Genomic DNA, 19,332 nt, shown 5'->3' with positions numbered 1-19,332 from the left:
CTCTTTGCATAAATGTCATGTAATTGTCGATAAAAGCCTTTTAAACGTATGAAGTGCTTGTAATTATATTTCAGTACATCACAGAAACAACTGAAACAAAGATCTAAAAGCAGTTTAGCAGCAAACTTTGTGAAAACTAATATTTGTGTCATTCTCAAAACTTTTGGCCATGACTGTAGATTCGAATGAATGACTTGTACATGGGATTGTAATGCAATCGTTCAGTACACTTCTTTTAAACATATTGCGGGTTCCTTTAAGGCGGATTGACTACAGTTTCTTATAGTGGGGTTCCCCAGCTGCTGCGGAATGGGATCAAAGACAAAGAAAAGACTGATGGGTGCTTTGAACCGTCACCCAGCATGCATCTTTCTACAAGACTGTACAGCGGGAGTCTTCTGCTCTCTGTTCGTTTCATGCTCCACTGACAGTAAGATGAACTTATTTTTTAACACTTGTGAAAAATGATATCCTACTACTAATACAGCCATGCTGTCTTAAAACAGCCTAGATAGACACACAACTGTATAAAACTTGGATATTTATTTATTAAATTTGTGACCCTGGACCACAAAACCAGTCGTAAGTAGCACAGGTATATTTGTAGCAATTGCCAACAATACATTGTATGGGTCAAAATGATTTATTTTCCTTTTATGGCAAAAATCATTAGGATATTAAGTGTAAATTTCATACCGTAGGGATATCAAAACACCCTTAGATTCTAGTTTTTCAAATAGTTGTATCGGCCAAATATTGTCCTATTCTAACAAACCATACATCAATGGAAAGTTGTTTATTCAGCTTTCAGATGTATAAATCTCAATTAAAAAAAAAAAGACCCTTACGACTGGTTTTGTGGTCCAGGGTCACATTTGGTAAAGATTAGAATCAACAGTGTTATCAACTTCAGTGGTACTGAAATTAGTTTTCAATTAGCTAAAAACTGAAAACAAAAATTTCAGGTAATAAACCAGCTATTTGGCAATCGAATAATCTGTCGATTGTCGAATTTTTTACAACAAAAATGCTACAGCCACTGTATTATTTTTTTAATATGTGGACATCGAAATGTGTAAACTGGGAGTGAGGGATTAAACTTTTATTTTTAAAATCACGATGAACAGTTAGCATATTGAGAAAGATATTGATGTATTCTCCTGTGTTTCAGTAAGTATAAATGATTTACCAGACAAAACTGATGAAATGGTGCACACCAACATTATAATAAACCCAAACTCACAACAATATGCAAAGATGGTGTTTGAGACACACACATGTAAATGATGACAGTTTCTGTGGATTCTCTTCAACGGAAATCACCATTTTCGGTATTTTACCAGTTACTCAACACAGGCAAAATGGAATTTGGGGATTTTTAAAACCAAGTACTTGAATTGAGGAATCGTGACAGACCAGCAGATGACGTGGGGCATGGGCGTAGCGTAAGCTCCAGTGAGAAAATGCTAGTCTTATAAGAACCACGTTTTTTTTTTACAGCAAAGGAAAACCAGTCTCCTCTTGGCTTATATCACAATCCTCCGACATTTTTCTTTACAAATCCTCGGTTTATACTAATTTGTGACCGGCGTTTTGTTTTGCTCTCTCTATTGAGCTTCCGCGTTCATCACTTCAGTGTTTGTCACCGCGTTTGTCTACATACGTCATCCGCTGGAATGCCACTCACTCCTGTATGCACAAGGAAGCTAGAGATTACGTTTTATTAAGTTTTAAATATGGATATATTTGGAAGCACATCGACTCACTTTAGAAGGCCTTTATTAACCCCCCAGAGCCATGTGGAATACTTTTTATGATAGATTTATGCAATTTTATTGGACTTCATCCATTCAACCTTACCATAAACCTCATTTACTGCCATTGTAAATCTTGGAAGAGCCAGGACATTTTTTAAATATAACTCTGATTGTATTCGTCTGAGAAAAAGAAAAAAGTCATTTACACCTAGGATGGCTTGAGGGTGAGTAAATCATGGGGTAATTTTCATTTTTGGGTAAACTATCCCTTTGAAAGGTGACAGTTCAGGTAACTGTTATAGTGCCCTTTGTGGCAACACTGAAATGGTAAGAATACATAACTTGTGTTGTATAATAAATTGCATCTGGACATATTTCAGAACACAATAATGTGTGAAATAGAGTTTGAATAGGTAAAGCTTTAGTATTCTTGTATTGCGTAGAGTACTTATTAGGTCTAAGACGTTGGCTAAGATGTATTACTTGACAGCAGAGTCATTGAAACTGAACTTGTAGGACCACTTTTTATTGTTAATGCTACCTATTCCCTGTCCAGCTAACACATCTTCAAGTTAAAAGCTTCAGCACCCTTTACACCAAAATCTTAAAGCTGATTACACAAACCTGGAGGCAGTTTCTAAAATTGTCTTTCATTTGAAGACAGTCCTGCTTAAGAAAAATCAAAGAATGACAGAGAGGTATTGCTTCTGTGGAAAATGCTGTACATTAGCCTGAGGATATCAGAGATCCCAGCTCCTCAACAATTGTATCACAAGCCTACAACAAGCCTTACTCGATGATGGCTTCTCTGTCAGCGATGTCTCCAAGCACCATGCGTTGAATAATGCTGTTGTGTTCTTCTTCTGACAGATTCTTGTGAGACACCAGTGGGGTGTTGAATTTGGTGGCTGGAGATGGGTCAACTCCTTGAAGCCACGGGTGACTCTCAATCTCCTCCAGCGATGCTCGCCTCTTCGGATCCCTTTGTAGCATTCGGTTTATCAGGCTGTGAAAAACAGGAAGAGAATATATAAGAATATATGACTTTTGCTGGAAACCCAAAATTAGTTCAAGGCTTATCTGGGAGTAAATACTCAAAAATATTTAGGTCGTTATTACGTTCTCATGTTTCATTGGTCAAAATTCTAAATAGCTTAAAGCTTAGCTATACATCTTAGACAGTTATTCACACTAAAAGTGAACAGAACCACAATGTGCTTGAGATGTAGCTGCCACAGAGGGCCTTTCTATCATTAGCTGAAGAGAAGCCAATAACACTTGTATTAGCTGACTGAAAATGACTTGAGTTGCCGTTGTGAGCAGCCGCTGAGGCAAAGTTCGACCGGGGCGCATCAGCATTCAGCACACGTACGTGGCAAAATTACAGCCCAACCACCATGAAAGAGCCGAAGAGATTCAGCAGGCTTACAGCGGCAGTCTGAAAATCATCACCGCTGAGCTGCAGAAGCAGCCAGCCCGCTCTAGTCATTATCTGCACGCAAGAAATTTGTTAAGGGAGAGAGAGAATAAATAGATATGAGAACTGGTGAGAGAATCTGCCTGTTTGTCTCTCCTTAAATATGCTGCCGGGCTCTTATCAACATACATTACATCTGAAATTTCCATTACGGTGCCAAAAATGAGATTCGGAACAACAGGACGTTTTTAGAACAGAACCGAAGTGATTAAAGCCACAATTTCTCCCTGTCACAATATGATAGGGGACAAGATTGCAAGTTGTCAGGATGACGTTTCCTCTCCAGGGTCTCAGAAATAACTACAGTCATTGGGCATTCTGGCAACAACAGCTGTCATTAGGGTAACGTAAAAAGAGTGTAATTATCAAATGCAGTGGGACAAAGTAATGGGGACCAGATGTAACCTTTCAATGTCAACATTAAAAAGCTGAAAGAACAAACTATGCACTGCATCTGACATCCTAAAGGCTTGGACTAAATGATGTGTCGGTATTCCTGTCCTCATGAAAAGGATTGTTTGAGTTGACTAATATGCTGTTAAAACATTTAAAGGTAAAGTGTATAGTTTCTTTTTTTCATTTAGATAGCCCTGAAATCAATAAAAACTTGCAGTTTAGTTTAAGATGTTAAATCACTAACCGCTCTAAATGGAAATGAAGGATTTTTGAAAGATTCAAACTTGTAAACCACCTCTTTAAAGAAATCATTAAAATTACTTTTTCATAAGAGTCACATTGTATATTTTTGATTTATTAAAGAGAACTGGGTCATAAGCAGTCTTGGGTAAGTAAGGAATAATTGACTTTGGTCCATGGAATTCTTAGAAAATAATGCACAAGGTGGTGAAGTCAATTATTCCACTTATACTACGGTTACCACACTTCAAGACATCGATCAGATGATATATTTGTCCAGTTTCTGTCCTTAAAATGCTATTGTGAGTAGGATCCATTTCTTATGCAGCTCATTCAACGCCTTGGTTGCCAATTCCAAAATGTCATTTTAGACCTAGTAACAACACTTGAGTCGTTGATAATGCAGTTAATAAGTTATCAAGTTTAGACAGACAGAAAGAGAGAGAGAGAGAGAGAGAGAGAGAGAGAGAGAGAGAGAGAGAGAGAGAGAGAGAGAGAGAGAGAGAGAGAGAGAGAGAGAGAGAGAGAGAGAAAAAAGAAAGAAAGAAAGAGAGAAAAGAAAGAAAGAAAGAAAGAAAGAAAGAAAGAAAGAAAGAAAGAAAGAAAGAAAGAAAGAAAGAGATTTGTGAATTGCCTCCCTCAGTCTGTGTCTCTCAAAAGTGATCAGCAGCAGCGTCTCTACTAATAGTGAAACTTTAAGTTAATTTCCTTCAAGACCACGCCGTTGTTACCTCACTTGAGAGAAATGTAATGTAGTTTTTAAGTTGTTAATCACCAGAGCAATGCTAACAACATTAGCATGTATGCTAACGTGTGTGCAAACTGTATGTGTGTGCGTCTGTAAGGGAGAGAGAGCGGGAAAAATAGAGTATGGGCTTTCCCTACATAGGTAATTTTGTGGCAAAAACATGAAAATAATCTGTCGTTTTTTTATCTTATTGTTTACTGTATTTAATTGTTTGGCCGGTGTCATTGTGGGTTTTGTTTATTTTGCTTTTTTCGGCTGTAAGGACCTTTGAAATCGTGTGGCGAAGTGATATAGACATGTAATGCGGTCAAGAGCTGCCAGGAACTCCCAGAAAATAATGCACACCTTAGAACGTTTTTCAGCATTCAATGGCCCCATAGTATAAGTTGTATTAATGTATTAATAAAGTAATCCAGTACAAATGACTAATTACTTATTTAAAATTGTATTTTGAACACATTACTGATTACTGCATTTAAAGATAATTTTAGATTACTTTAATTTCCAGTTACTTTCAAGTTTACTTTATTTTTCAAGTTATCCAACCTAACAAACATATATTACAAAGTAAAACTCATAGTTCTTTCAGTAATTTAATATTGACTGAAGAAAAAAAAGTGTTGTTTTTTTCCTGGAACAGATAATGGTACGTTCACATGGTATGTTTTATGTGATGTTGATCTTGTATGTGTCACCACAGTTCTGAGTTGAAATGTCTATTGAGTGGCGCTATAACTCTAATGCTGTGACGTTTTAAAATAACATACCATCTGCACTACATCTAAACCTACACGATAGTATGAACAAAAGTGAATGTGAGGTAAAAACACAATCGCAAGCATGCTGTTTTAGCTTGTTTTTCGATCTCTCATCTTTCAGCTCTTTCATCATAAATCATGTTTTTCACAGGATTTGTACCCAAGAATTGCACATCACTAAGTCCAATTTTGTGCCGGCTGAGCTACAGATCAACTTGTCTGGAATGCAAAATATATGGAGCTGTAATCATAACTGTGTATGAAAACAATTACAAGTGCTCACTGTTTTACTGCCTCTAGTGTTCATTTCTGTTGGACACTGCAGTTATATTTATTGGTACATATTTCTCGTCTTGTGAAAGAGTTCCCACTAGTATGTTTTTGTTATTAGATCAGGTAGGTAATACATCATTTGAAACAGTAAAAGGTCAACTTTTATGTCTTGTGAGATGCCAAACATGTAGGCTAAATGCCCACATCACTTCTGTAAACAAAGCAGCAAGATTCATCAAGTTCATCTAGGCTACTTTTCGTTTTTGGAAGAAGACACGTTATGCTGCGTAATGCGTTATGCCCAACTCTAATAATGAGAGTTGGTTGTTTGTGAATCTGGTCATGAGGTCTGTTTTTGATCCACTAAAAATAACCTTCTCATAAGAGTCATTTCTTCACAAATTTAATTACTCTAGTCAATTTGTATGTTGTTTGTGCACACAACAAGACAACTCTGACATCTCAAAGGCTCAGATTAAATGATATCTCATCATTCCTTTCATGAATTTATGTTGAAACATTTAAAGGTAAAGTGCATATTTTCTATTTCATTTTGATATCCCGGAAAACAATAAACTTGCAGTTTTGAGTAAGATGTTAATTCGCTAACTGCTCTGAATGGTTAGTGAAGGATTTGTCTGATTTAAAATTGTAACCTATAAATCTTATTTTTTTTAAAAAACATTAAAATAAGTAGCTCAATTTGTAAATCGGATGACACTGCTCATGAGGTCTGTTTTTGATTCACTAAAAAAAAATCATGTCATTTATTTCTTCACAAATTGGACTACACTAGTCAATTTTATGTTGTTTTTGTAAACAGCATCATTGCTGAAAAGTGCTGGAAGGAACATTGTTGTCCAATGTCAACCTGCAATTCTTAAGTTTTCCAGTCACATTCCTGGTTCCTTATGGCAAAGGAAGCAAGCAATCTACTTCATCCAAACAAAATCTGTCACCAGAAAAAAAAAAAAGACTCCACTTAGATTCATAGCCAACTATTTACATTCAGCCCGTCGCCGTTTTTAACACGTCGTTTGTCTATGAAATATTCATGCTACAGTAAAGCTTTCCATTTTTGCACTCTACAGTGGAAAACAGCTTCTGCTGCAGGAAGAAAAGGCTTCAGGGCTTTATCTAAAACAGTTATTCCTTCTCTGTGAGGATTTACGCTCTTGCCGCAATCTGGAAATGACAATTACATCTAGTTGCTAACCTCTCAGAGAAGGTAATTTCACTACTTAAATTATTCTTATCAACTGAAGACAAGTTGAGATTCCTGCAAAAGCTAGAGTTTTGAACAGTTTGCTGTTGATAAGGTGGAGAACTGTCTCTCAGCTCAACAGCTTGAATTTCACATGCAAATCAAATGTGTAAAAACAGGGGTAGTTGTTTAATGAGAGTGAGAATATTATGCAAGCAGGCAGTGACTAAATTAATCTGCCTGACAGAGTAGCCTTAAAATACCCAGTCTGAATAGCCCCAAAGATAAAAACCAAATCCAGACAAAAGAGCTTAAAATGGAAATCAGAGAGACTCTGACAAGCTGCGAGTTAAAATGATGAGTGAATCAAATCTAATGCACAAAACACTGAAATATGAAATGATAAAATGCTGTCAACATAGCATGAAAGTAAAAAGGCCACTAATTTGACTAATTTGAAAAATAAAAGAGCAAATTATGTTTTTAGTACTGACCTGAATAAGATATTTCACAGAAAAGATGTTTACATATAGTCCACAAGAGAAAATAGTTGAATTTATAAAAATTACCCCGTTCAAAAGTTTACATACACTTGATGGGTAACACTTTAACTAATGTTTAACTAATGAACCTTATTGTAATGTACTAACTAACATGAACTAACCATGAGCAATACATTTATTACTGTATTTACTAATCTTCATTAACGTTAGTTAACGAAAATACAGTTGCTCATTGTTTGTTCATGTTAGTTCACACTGCATTAACTAATGTTAACAAGATTTTAATACCATATTAGTAAATGTTGAAATTAACATTAACAAAGATTAATAAATGCTGTATAAGTGCAGTTCATTATTAGTTCATGTTAACTAATGTGGTTAACTAATGTTAACTAAAGAACCTTGTTGTAAAGTGTTACCACTTGATGCTTAATACTGTGTTGTTACCTGAATGATCCACAGATGTTATTTTTAGTGACAGTTGTTCACAAGTCTCTTGTTTGTTTTAAACAGTTTACTGCCTGTGTTCTTCAGAAAGATCCTTCAGGTCCCACAAATTATGTTTTTTCAGCATTTTTGTGTATTTTAACCCTTTTCAACAACGACTGTATGATTTTGAGATCCATCTTTTCAAACTGAGGACAACTGAGGGACTCATATTCAACTATTACAGAAGGTTCAAATGCTCACTGATGCTTTGGAAAGAAAAATAACATTAAGAACAAGGGATGTAAACAGAATGAAGATGTTTACATTTCTTTTTATTTTGACTAAATATCATATATTTTTTTTTAGTGGTGGGCCGTTATCGGCGTTAACGTGCTGCGTTAACGTGAGACTCTTATCTCAAAAAAAAAATATCGCCGTTAATCTATTCTCAAAGTTGGGTTGGGAGCTGGGTCTAAACTACGCAAGATATGATGACTTTCACCTTGATATTTTAGCGCGGATGACGTATACCTAGTGGAATTGCACTGTAGGGGACGAGAATGAAATTACCACATCAAATGAGACGTGCTGACATTGATGCAGTTATGAAGCCGCTTCAGGGCAGGTGCGTTGCTAGACCCTTTTTACTGGGGCACGTGAGTTATAATTTACTTTGATAATCCCGAAATTAAGACATGAAACTATATGCAACAACTGAATTGACGCTTCTAAAAGCAACGCAGTTTAATGGAAGACTATGTACGCAGAAATCCATGCCCGTGCGCGTCTGTGTATTTAATGGCAACACGCACGTCGTGCAGCCTTTTGCGCACAAGTACTTGGTTACACAAGTTTGTATAGGTAATTATGTTGTAAATGCAATTGTCAAGCAGTTTGTGATGCATTTTGGAAACAGGAGATGAGCGCCTGATCTAATGCGCCACCTGGCCCGTTCTCGAAGACTTACTTTTAGTCATTATTTGGGTAGCACACATATTCTGAATGCCTTCATCAGAATTCAAATTAGCCATTTTAATCTAGATTAATTCCAAGATTTAATCTAGATTAAAAAAATTTATCTATGCCCGCCCCTAATTTTTTTATTTAGTACTGCCCTTCAGAAGCAACAAAAGATACTTACATGTTTCCTAGAAAACAAAATAAGTTAAATTTACCCTGATCTTCAAAGTTTTAAAATTTAATGCATTGTGTTTCTGCAAGGTGATATAAACTTTTGACGTAATCTTTATGTATCTTTGGTAGAAATAAAGTAACATGCAAAAATAAAGAAATGAAATACATTTTTAAAAATCAAAACACCACTATTTTTAATCTGAAAAAAAAAAAAAAAAAAGATGATGTTTCCATTTGTTGGCATTAGCGGCACATAAATCACACACTACATTTTAAAACCTTTTAATAATATCAAAGCTTTAAAGTAAAACACTTTAAAGTAAAAATCAGCAAACATGTCACATTGTGACTTGCTGCAGTGGGCTCAGGTGTGAAAGCTGAAAGCGCTAGATTCACTGAGACTGACTCTATCTCTCTCTATGATGCCAGACTGCTGTCAGCAACTACTTCCCCTGAGACTCCACACACCGCTCGGATCTCCAGCATGGCAGGGAGCCCCGATAAGACTCCTACTCAGTCCTAATAATCACTCTATCGCTGCTGAACGGTCCAAAACACTGCAGCAGACCACTGCTGCTTACCTACCACACACACACACACACACAAGCCAGCTCAAGATTGGGACACAAGTGAAGGTTTCTACTCGCAACATAAAAGTGGATGTTTACACTGTCAAGAGGAGAAAGATTTAGAAAAGAGAAGCATAAATTAACCCTTTGACTTCTGCAGGGATTTTTTCAAGGATGTTCTTCCTCCAAGCCGAGAAATGGGCACTTTGATTGTTTAGTCTAAATTTATCTCCAGTATCTCTGCTAGCGGAAAGGCCATCGCAGGAACAACCATGGAGATCTGCTTGGAATGTTTACACTCTTCCTGAAGTTTCCAAGTGAAATCAACAGAAGACACAATATTTAGCACACAAATGTAGACTGTAAGTTACACTTTCTTTTTATCTTGGAAATTCAACACCCACCTCATCCTCAAGGAATGTTGGAATGTGGTGTAAAAAAGCCAAATAATGATGAATTATTCATGTTAATGATGATTGACATGAAAATGGTGGCAGATGGAAGCACAGCCATGTTGATGAGCCAACCGCTGCTTGTACATGCATTAACCACATGGTGTGCTGCAACGCCTATCAAATTCATCTGTGATTCTGCAATGATGAGGGAGAAAGCAACCTGACAGCAGTCACAGGGGTATAGAGAGGGCTAAATCAGACAGCTGGCTCTTTCTGGGGCCAAAATACACCCTGACAGTGTATGCCAGTCTTTAACACTGGAAGTTGATGTGGCACGAGCCAAGTTAAACACAGAAAAGGGATAATAAAGTCATGGGAGGAATTTGCAGAAGTGCATGTACAGCAGGGCACACCCTGATGAGAGGAGATATTAAGACAAAAACAGTGCAAAAGCGCAACTAGTTCTAACTCTGAACAGTCTTGTGTTGACACACAATAACCCTGGGCATTACTGACACCAAACAGAATAGGACTATAATTACTTTTATATTTATACATATATGCGTGTTTATTTATAAATATGTAATAAAGTACACACAATTAGCATGCAAACATATTTTTCTTTATTTTGAATGTGATTAATCACGATTAATCATTTTGCAGCCCTAAAACAGAACTGTAAATGTAATGACTTATGAAAACGGTTTCCCTCCCAAATCTTGATTTATTTCAATTTTTTTTGCTTGTTTATTTTTAAAGGACAGAAAAAGTATTTTATCATAAAAAAAAAAATCCATAATCTACTGACAATTTAAACAGCTTAAAAGCTTGCTTGAAAGCATGCTTCAAGTAAAGTAATGGAATGCATAAACATAACACTATTGAAAGGTGAAAGGAATCCTTCCAGAGAAAACCATAATTTTCTATAATATTGTTTTTAGTGGAGACAGTTTGCTGATAAAGCCATAAATCACATTTACCACACTACACTGTTTCAGACAGCATGTCTGTTCAGCAGAGCAGCAGAAGCAGTTCCACCGTAGTATCGAAATGCCCCAGACCAAAATCACGAAGAAAACTAAAAAGAATAAATAAAATAAGAAGGGTGAAAGCACAGGACAAAAATAGAAAAAAAAATTGAGGGGAAAAATAAAACACAACCAACAAAATGACTAATGGAATGCTCTGACTTTTTCCCATGTATTTGAACATGCTGAGAGAGCTGCACATTAAAAGATAATCCTCCAAAATTACCATATTTAATAAACTCGCAGAGAATAACAAAAGAAATCTGAGGACTATGAAATGCAGGAAACGCCAAATGATTAATACACAAAATGAATTTGTCATGTAAGATGCATCAATGCAAGGAAAAATAAATCAAAATCTAACAAAAATCTTGTCAGGACAATAAGAGAACTCATAAAATAAGATCCAGAGGCTGTTTTTTCAGGTGTTCTTTGCTGACTGAATGAGATTCAGTTCAGTGAGCATTTGGAGCTGACTGGACCCCCATAGAAAGTTAAATCACATGCCAACAGCCAATTAGCCCAGTGCTCTCCACATGAACGTTTCCGCAGTTTACTGTGTTAACCTTATTAACATGTAAAACTGTTGGCTCAACGGGTTTAAATTGTGTAGTTACCCTTAACAACGTACACATAAACAAATACAATCTATGATTTTACACCATGTCCTCACCAGATGTAACTCAACATGTAAATTGAGTTTCAGCGAGTTTCTCAGCAAAATGCTGTGCGATGCCATATGATGACAGTCAATAGTAACCTATTATATTTGGTGCGGTCAAAATTAGCATGTTAACGAAGAATATTTTAGAGTTTACGGGTGACAACGCAGCTTCAGTAAAACAGCAGTGAACTGAAGTCAGATGAGATGTTGTCAGGCCATGTCAGGAAAAAATTATTTTCCTGTCAGCCATTATACTGTGCTCGTAGCCCGTGCTCTTAAATTGTAAGCACAAATATAGAAATGCGCTGTAATTAAATAACAAATTAAACTATGAGCATGTGTGTCAGTCTGCATCATGTTCAGCAGTGGCAGCTCTTAAAGTAATAGCAGCCAAATAACCTAATAACCCCACTGCTGTGATGTCTGTTCAGCTAGGGTGACCATATTTTAGTTTTCAAAAAAGAGGACGTATGATGGAACATGTCATTTCCATACCAAAATGACAATTTTTACAGTCACCGTTATGCAGATTGATCATAAACACAGCTAAAAAGCTTCCTACCACAGTGGCAACCCTTCACAAAACTAAAATATATCCCCCTTTTATCACATTGTCAAATGCAAAATGTTTTAATAAAAGCATTTCAGTCAAATGGAATTTATGCAATATTTCAAACTTTAACCTATGGGTAAAAATAAACCCGCCGCAAGAGTTTAAAATCAGCCCAATTCCGTGGAAAAAAATGCTGATTTGGCAACCCTACATCCAACACTAGCTACATCCAAAGCGATTTAAATACTCTGCATATTGATGGCGACTAAAATTATAAAATTATATTCAACATTTAGAATTTTTGCGGGAGCGGGATTAAGAAAACAGTCCCACGCAAGGCTTTAATACAAAAACGCACAATGAATGGGGACTGCAGAAAGCAAAAGCCGAATGTCGGACATTTTGGGCGATTTAGCAGATTTTTTTTAAGGTCCTAAAAGAGGACATGTCCGGGGGAAAAGAGGATGTATGGCCACCCTAGTTAAGCAAAGAAAAAAAAAATAGGAAATCAATAATGTTTGTACCTTTAAGGACTCATCTATATTTAATTTTGAATTAAGTGTTTGAAAACTTTAAAGGTGAAATGATACAATATAAAAGTATATTTAAAAACTTTAATGTTAGGTGGGATTAATCACAATTAAAGAAAAAGACTATTTAGTTATTTTTTTCATCGATTGACAGCATTACTTATATTTAATATATTTTTTGTAAACTGTGATTGTGGACCAATGACATTTCACTGTTAACCACTGTCAAAACACAGCCAATTGTCTTGCACTTACAAAAAATAAATAAATGACATAGTCAAAATAATAAACATCAAAAATATGACATTGTTTTTAAGAACTGGGGTAAATTATACATTGTCACTTTCTTTATGACTATTAAGTTAGGCAAAAACATCAGTCAAAAACACAAGTACCTGAGAGTTATTGGTACTGAACTCTCAACCATGACATTGCAGAAACAGAAAACATCCAAAAATAGAATCCCCTGTTGCTTATCGCATATCATTGCCACAACTGGTTCAACAATTCTGCTTAACATGGAAGGCATACTTTTTCAGCGGTAGGATAGCATATTATGCTTACACATTAAAAAAAAAAATCATTGTTTCTGCTGTGGAACTATAGAAAATGTAATTTCTGGGTTATTACATTTAGTAATGCTTCTAATAAGAGTAACAATACAACGTTTGTTGAAAATCTGTGAAGTTACCCTTTAAGGCCTATATCGGAAAACAGTGTGCTAAATAAATAAGTTCACTGTCCATTTCCACTTTCCTTATGAGCTGCAATGTGAAATATGTCTTAATTATTTGATGAACTAGCTAAACAAGGCTACCCTGAAGTCATGCTGATGCAGCTTTGAATAACCAACTCAACACCTTTGTATTAAGTCATACTTTTTAACCTTCACAAAGACAAAACATAAAATTCCTTTCATCTGAAAAGTAATTTGCATATCAATGAGTAATTGATCTTTACACAGATATGTACTGAAATATTTACCACTGGTTAAACAGGTCTTGTTTCAGTGCTAAACTGGCCCAACTGTTCAACTAATTTCCAGCCGAGCATTGTGTGATACTTCTAACAGCCTAACAATGGCATCCCGTGGAGAAACAACGTCAAGAGCCAACACATTTTCTTACCCCGCCGCACAGTTTCCACCTTGTTCTCCATGGAAGTGATAATGACAGGATAAAGTCTGCAGCACTATTATAACACATCCTAACTTTCCTGAAGTGTCTGAAATGTGTTTTGTTACTTGGAAGTATGATAAATGTGATAATCAGGAAACACTATTCCCGTAAATAAAGGCACAAAATACATTAACAATGTCCAAATAACGCCAAATTTGACAGAACTGTGGCTTATGTTGAATGATAAACATGCATGTGACATAACTAATTTGCATATATTGTAAAACAAAACAAAAAATATATCTTACAAACATCTCTACAAAGACTGTTTAAAATATGATTACATTTTTGCTCAAATGGTGGCAGGGCATGCAAAGCACGCAAACCATTTTGAACCAGATTGTAGCGTGTCCACCAGCTGGACATGAACATTCGTTTCTCTGCGAACAGACTTTCTATTTAAGCTATGCTATAAGCAGAGGCTAATTTTAGCTGTTGGCAGTAGTTCTGAAAGATGTTAACACTAAACATGTGTGCTTACAAAGCCCGGACAAAGAACTGGAAAACAAACACACACTGGCCTGACATGCAAGTTCCTGAGGACAAACCGCAAGAGACAGCTAGTAGTGTGAGCTAAACAACACAGTTTGGAGTGGAGGGGGGAAAATTGTGAGTGAATGAGAGGTTAGCTCTGGCTTACGCCTGGAGCTTATCAGTTACATAACCGTGCTGTTTGACACAATACAATCAGTCTGGATGCGGTAGCCTATCACATTTAATGCAAACTCTGACTCCCCATAAACCAATCACAAGCAACCTGACACCTTAAGGACACATCAGATCTTTTTCTGCATATTATTATACAATTTAATTTCTACGTTGAACTGTATTTTAATTCCTGGGATGGCAAAGCTGAATTTTAGCATCTTTACTTTAGTCTTCAGTATCACATGATCATTTAGAAAGTATTCTAATATGCTGCTTTGGTGGTCAATGTTGAAACAGCTGTGCTGCTCCCCCCCAACCTCCCCAGGATTCTTTGATTAATAGCAAATTAAAAATTAACAGCATTTATTTAAATTATAATCGTTTGTAACATTGGTATAAAATGTCTTTAGTGTCACTTTAAATCAATCTGAAAATATCGATTTTAAATCTTTCACAATTCTGGTCTGGTTTACTTCCACTGTAAGTACAACTTATCGGTTAAAAAAAGGGGGGAAGAGTCAATAATTTTTTTTATGGTAATGCCACAAATTATGCCATAAATGATGTCAAATGAGCTTAACTTGCATTAACCTTGGACAATTCTAAGGTTTCACTGTAACTGACATGCACACAATTAAATCATTATTTGCAATTATTTGTATGACAATTAATGGCCTGCCAAAACATAATTAAAACATAAGGAAATTAAGTCAGATATTTATATTCAGAGAAGGTCACTCTGTGTCTGAGGTAGCTTATTAACATCCATAATTATCCAGATAATTAATATACAGTTAAAGGCTCCATAAAGGAAAAAATGTCGACATTCAAGCTGCAGCAAATGCCAGAGATGATCCGACTGGGGCTGAGGCAGAGGTTAAGGCAGTAACTTACTCTTTGCAGGCGTTGGAGACATGGGCAGGGCAGGTGTATTTGCAGTCCATGATCATAGTCAGGGTCTCGCTGTCGTTGGCCTCCTGGAAAGGGGGCTGACCACACACCAGCATGAAGAGGATGACCCCTAGACTCCAGATATCTATAGGGAAGAGGGTTAAAATGTCATCAGTATTTTCAACAGATTGTTTAATTCATAAGAATAGTAAAGAGAGGGGAAAGAACATCAACATGAGCTTTCATTGCCTCAGGAAGGCAGAAAGACAAACGTGATAGACTATGAGTGCATGTTAAGGTCTACATACCTACAACCAAGAATTTGGCACAGAGTAACATCTGGCACATTATTTGCATTTGTGTTCAGTACTCCGTATGCTTTTCAAATAAACTGTGTCTGCTCATTTTTCCCATGTTGGTGAAACACTTTCACATTGGTAGTTTTAATGCAGACCTGATTTCAACCAATCATAATATTTAATCACTTTCATTAGTGGGGAAAAAACTGTCATCTGAACTTGGCTGCACACAGAATAACTGCATGATTTAGTTTGAAAAAAAAAACAACAACAAAAAAAAACATGCTGAACTAAAAGCAAATGTACCAAGTGTGAACTTAATTATAAAGGTTTAGTTCACTCCAAAATGAAAATTCAATCATCAGTTGACACAAAAGAACCACATGATTTAGACTGAGAAGAGCCTTTGAGTTCAAAAACAAATTTATTTCATCCCTCTTTTCTTCAATCACATGCACCAAGTTTGAAGACAATTTAAACTATTAGTTCAACCAAAAATGAAAACTGTCATAATAGCAAACAAAAGAACCACAAGATTAGCACTGACAATAGTGTTCTGAATTTGGTTTCAAACTCAATCAAATGTACCAAGTGTGAACAATTTTGAAGGTTTAGTTTACACCAAAATAAAACCTCTATTATAATTTAAACAAAGTACCAAATGATTCAAATTGACAGGAGTGTTCTGAAAGGGTATAAAATGAATTTGGTTTCAAACTCGATCAAATGTACAAAGTGTGAACACAATTTTGAAGGAAAAGTTGCCCAAAAATTAGGGCTGGGACACGATTAATCGCGATTAATCGCATCCAAAATAAAAGTTTATGTTAACATACTAAATGTGTGTTTACTGTGTATATTTATTATGTATATATAAATACACACACATACATGTAAAGCCTTTAAAAAATACTTATATGTGTGGATAGTTATATTTGTATTTAATTTAGATTATATATAGAATTATAAATATTTTATTTATTTTAATTTAATTTTTATTTTCAGTTTTCTTTAATATACATGTTTGTGTGTGTATTTATACATACATTATATATACACACAGTACACACACATACAGTATGCAATCATAAACTTTTATTTTGGATGCGATTAATCGCGATTAATCGTTTCCCAGCCCTACCAAAAATAAAAAGTCTATCATAATTTCACACAAAAGAACAACATGATTCGAATTGAAAATGACGAACTAAATTTAGTTTCAGACTCAATCAAATATTCCAAATATAAACATAATTTAAAGGATTAGTTTAACCAAAAAATTAAATTCTGTCACCATGGCATACAAAGAATCACATGATTCAGACTGGCAAGAGTGTTCTGAAGGGGGATAAACTGAATTTGGTTTCAAACTCAATCAAATGTACCAAGTGTGAACATAATTTTAAAAGATAGCCTGCCCAAAATGTCAATTTCACACAAAATAACCACATGATTTGGTTTAGAATATGGTTCTGAGGAAGAGTGGGACAAACTGAATCAGGCTTCAGACTCAATCAAATGTAACAAATGTGAATACAGTTTTAAAGGATTAGCTCAACCAAAAATGAAAATTCTGTCACCATGGCATACAAAAAAACCACATGATTCGGATTGACAACAGTGTTCTTAAGAAAAGGGGCAAAAACTAAATTTAGTTTCAAACTCAATCAAATTTAAGTGTGAACACTGTTTTGAAGGTTTGGTTTACACAAGAATGAAAAGTCTATCATAATTTCACAAAAAAAAAAAAAAAAAAAAGAACCGAATGATTCAGATTGACAATAGTGTTCTGAAGGAATGGGGGAAAACTGAATTTGGTTTCAAACTCAAACATAATTAATGTGAACACAATTATAAAGGATTAGTTTACCACAAAACGGAATTTATGTCATTATCTCATATTATCTCAAATATTTTGTGTGCATTACGCTACAAAAAAATAAAATAAATAAATTGTCACCACTCTCAACAGTTGGGAAAACCAGTGGAGACCTGGCATATAGGGATGGGAATTGATAAGATTTTTACGATTCCAATTCCATTTTCGATTCTGCTTAACGATTCGATTCTTTATCGATTCCCTTATCGATTCTCATATGGAAGAAAAGGTACAACAAAATGTTGATTAGCATAGTTAAACTGTCTCTGTTTGGGGCTTTGTACTTAGGGCTGAGAATCTTTGTCATCTCCCTAGAAAATATATAATGGGAATGAATGAGTCCTGCAGCTTTATTAGCCGAGGACATGCTAACGTTGTTGCTGCTGCTGCCGCTGCTGGGTTGAGAACTGTTAGTCCAGAGCGGATCGAAAACGCAACATTCTTTTATTGTTATTGCATGCTGTGTGCGCAAATGTTTTAGCATGTTAGTGGTATTTCCTCCCTTTGAGGAAATATCTACGCTGCAAGTATTGCAAGTTGCCCTGTTTTCGTCTTTTTTGGTGAAATACAACCAGACTTTTGAGCGTTTGTTCCGCTTAGGCGCCAATGCTTATTGACTGAGCGTAAGCTACGCAACGTGCGTAAGTTACGCAATGCGCGTGATGACGTCATTCGTGCCCACTGGAATCGTTAAGGGAATCGTTTGCAAATTTTGCAAACGATTCGATGGAATTGAAACACTGGGAACCGGTTCTCAACAAGAACCGGTTTTCGATTCCCATCCCTACTGGCATACAGATCTGTGCACATTTCATTAATCACAAAACACAGTTTTAAAGATATGTGGTTTCTTAAATTGACTACGGTTTTCTGTAGTCATGCAGCATTAATGTGCAAAGTGCGAGATGCTTAGTGACTTTGTCCTCTGGTGGTGAACAGCAGAAAGTCAACAGAGTATGGGAGAAGTGGCCGAGCCCATTAACAGACATTAAATCAATTTAGCAGCGTGGGTGGCCCACAGACTGAGAAAAATTGGTTTGTCGGAGCCAAAACCTGCCCCATGAGCTCCGACTGTCAAAACACAAGGGACGTAATTAACAAGTGCTACGGAATGTTCAATAACTAAACAGCATAAAAACCCACCGCATGAGCGGTTTGCAATGGCATGCACTACCTAATCTTAAATCAGAAACTGTTAAGTACAGCTGTAACTGAAATGAGAGAGAAAGTTTAAGCAAAACTTCCATTAGCCCTTCACTCTCCAGGGATGTCACCGCAACTACGGCAACAGTTTGCAGTGGCAAGAAGCAAACCACTTTAATAGGCCCATTTTATGAAATTGACAACACATTTGAGAAAATGGAAGAGGCATGATTTCTTGCTCTAGCTTGCACAGATGGCAGGGGTGCATTTCTAGAAGGTAATGGGAGATGTTTTATCTGATAATGGCTCCTCGGAGAGCTCCAATCTGCTGCAGAGTGTGCAGCAGTACACCTGAGGCACCAAGCAGCCATGGTTATGCACCGTGCCAGTGGCTCTGGACCGTTTCCGTCCCTGCTGGGACTGTTCGGCTGTAATGACCTGTACACCCACAGGCTGCGGTTTCTGCTCTGACCACTGACAGACAGATGGATAGGAAACAAATCTGGCCCAGCAAGGGGTCACTGTATAGCCAGATATCCTGCAGTATTTTAAACTCTACCACTGACACCAGGGTAAAAACACAGCATGATTACAAATATAGTAAAACATTCAATATGATGGCGTGAACTCTGTCAT

The 19,332-nt window shown here is 36.2% G+C and overlaps 1 protein-coding gene across 1 annotated transcript in view; it reads right to left on the bottom strand.

Annotated features, from left to right (window-relative positions):
- Positions 1 to 19,332, bottom strand: part of snrka (SNF related kinase a) — a 59,910-nt gene that overhangs the window by 7,622 nt on the left and 32,956 nt on the right. Inside the window, exons 3-4 of the mRNA XM_073847560.1 lie at positions 15,379 to 15,520; positions 2,551 to 2,763 (exon numbers count right to left, since the gene is read on the bottom strand). Coding sequence (XP_073703661.1) covers positions 2,551 to 2,763; positions 15,379 to 15,520 — 355 coding nt within the window. The remainder of the gene's footprint in view (positions 1 to 2,550; positions 2,764 to 15,378; positions 15,521 to 19,332) is intronic.

This window comes from Garra rufa, chromosome 9, assembly GCF_049309525.1.
Source record: "Garra rufa chromosome 9, GarRuf1.0, whole genome shotgun sequence".
Lineage (NCBI taxonomy): Eukaryota > Metazoa > Chordata > Actinopteri > Cypriniformes > Cyprinidae > Garra > Garra rufa.
Note: the sequence above shows the minus strand (reverse complement) of the source record. Positions and strands in the feature narration are given on the sequence as shown.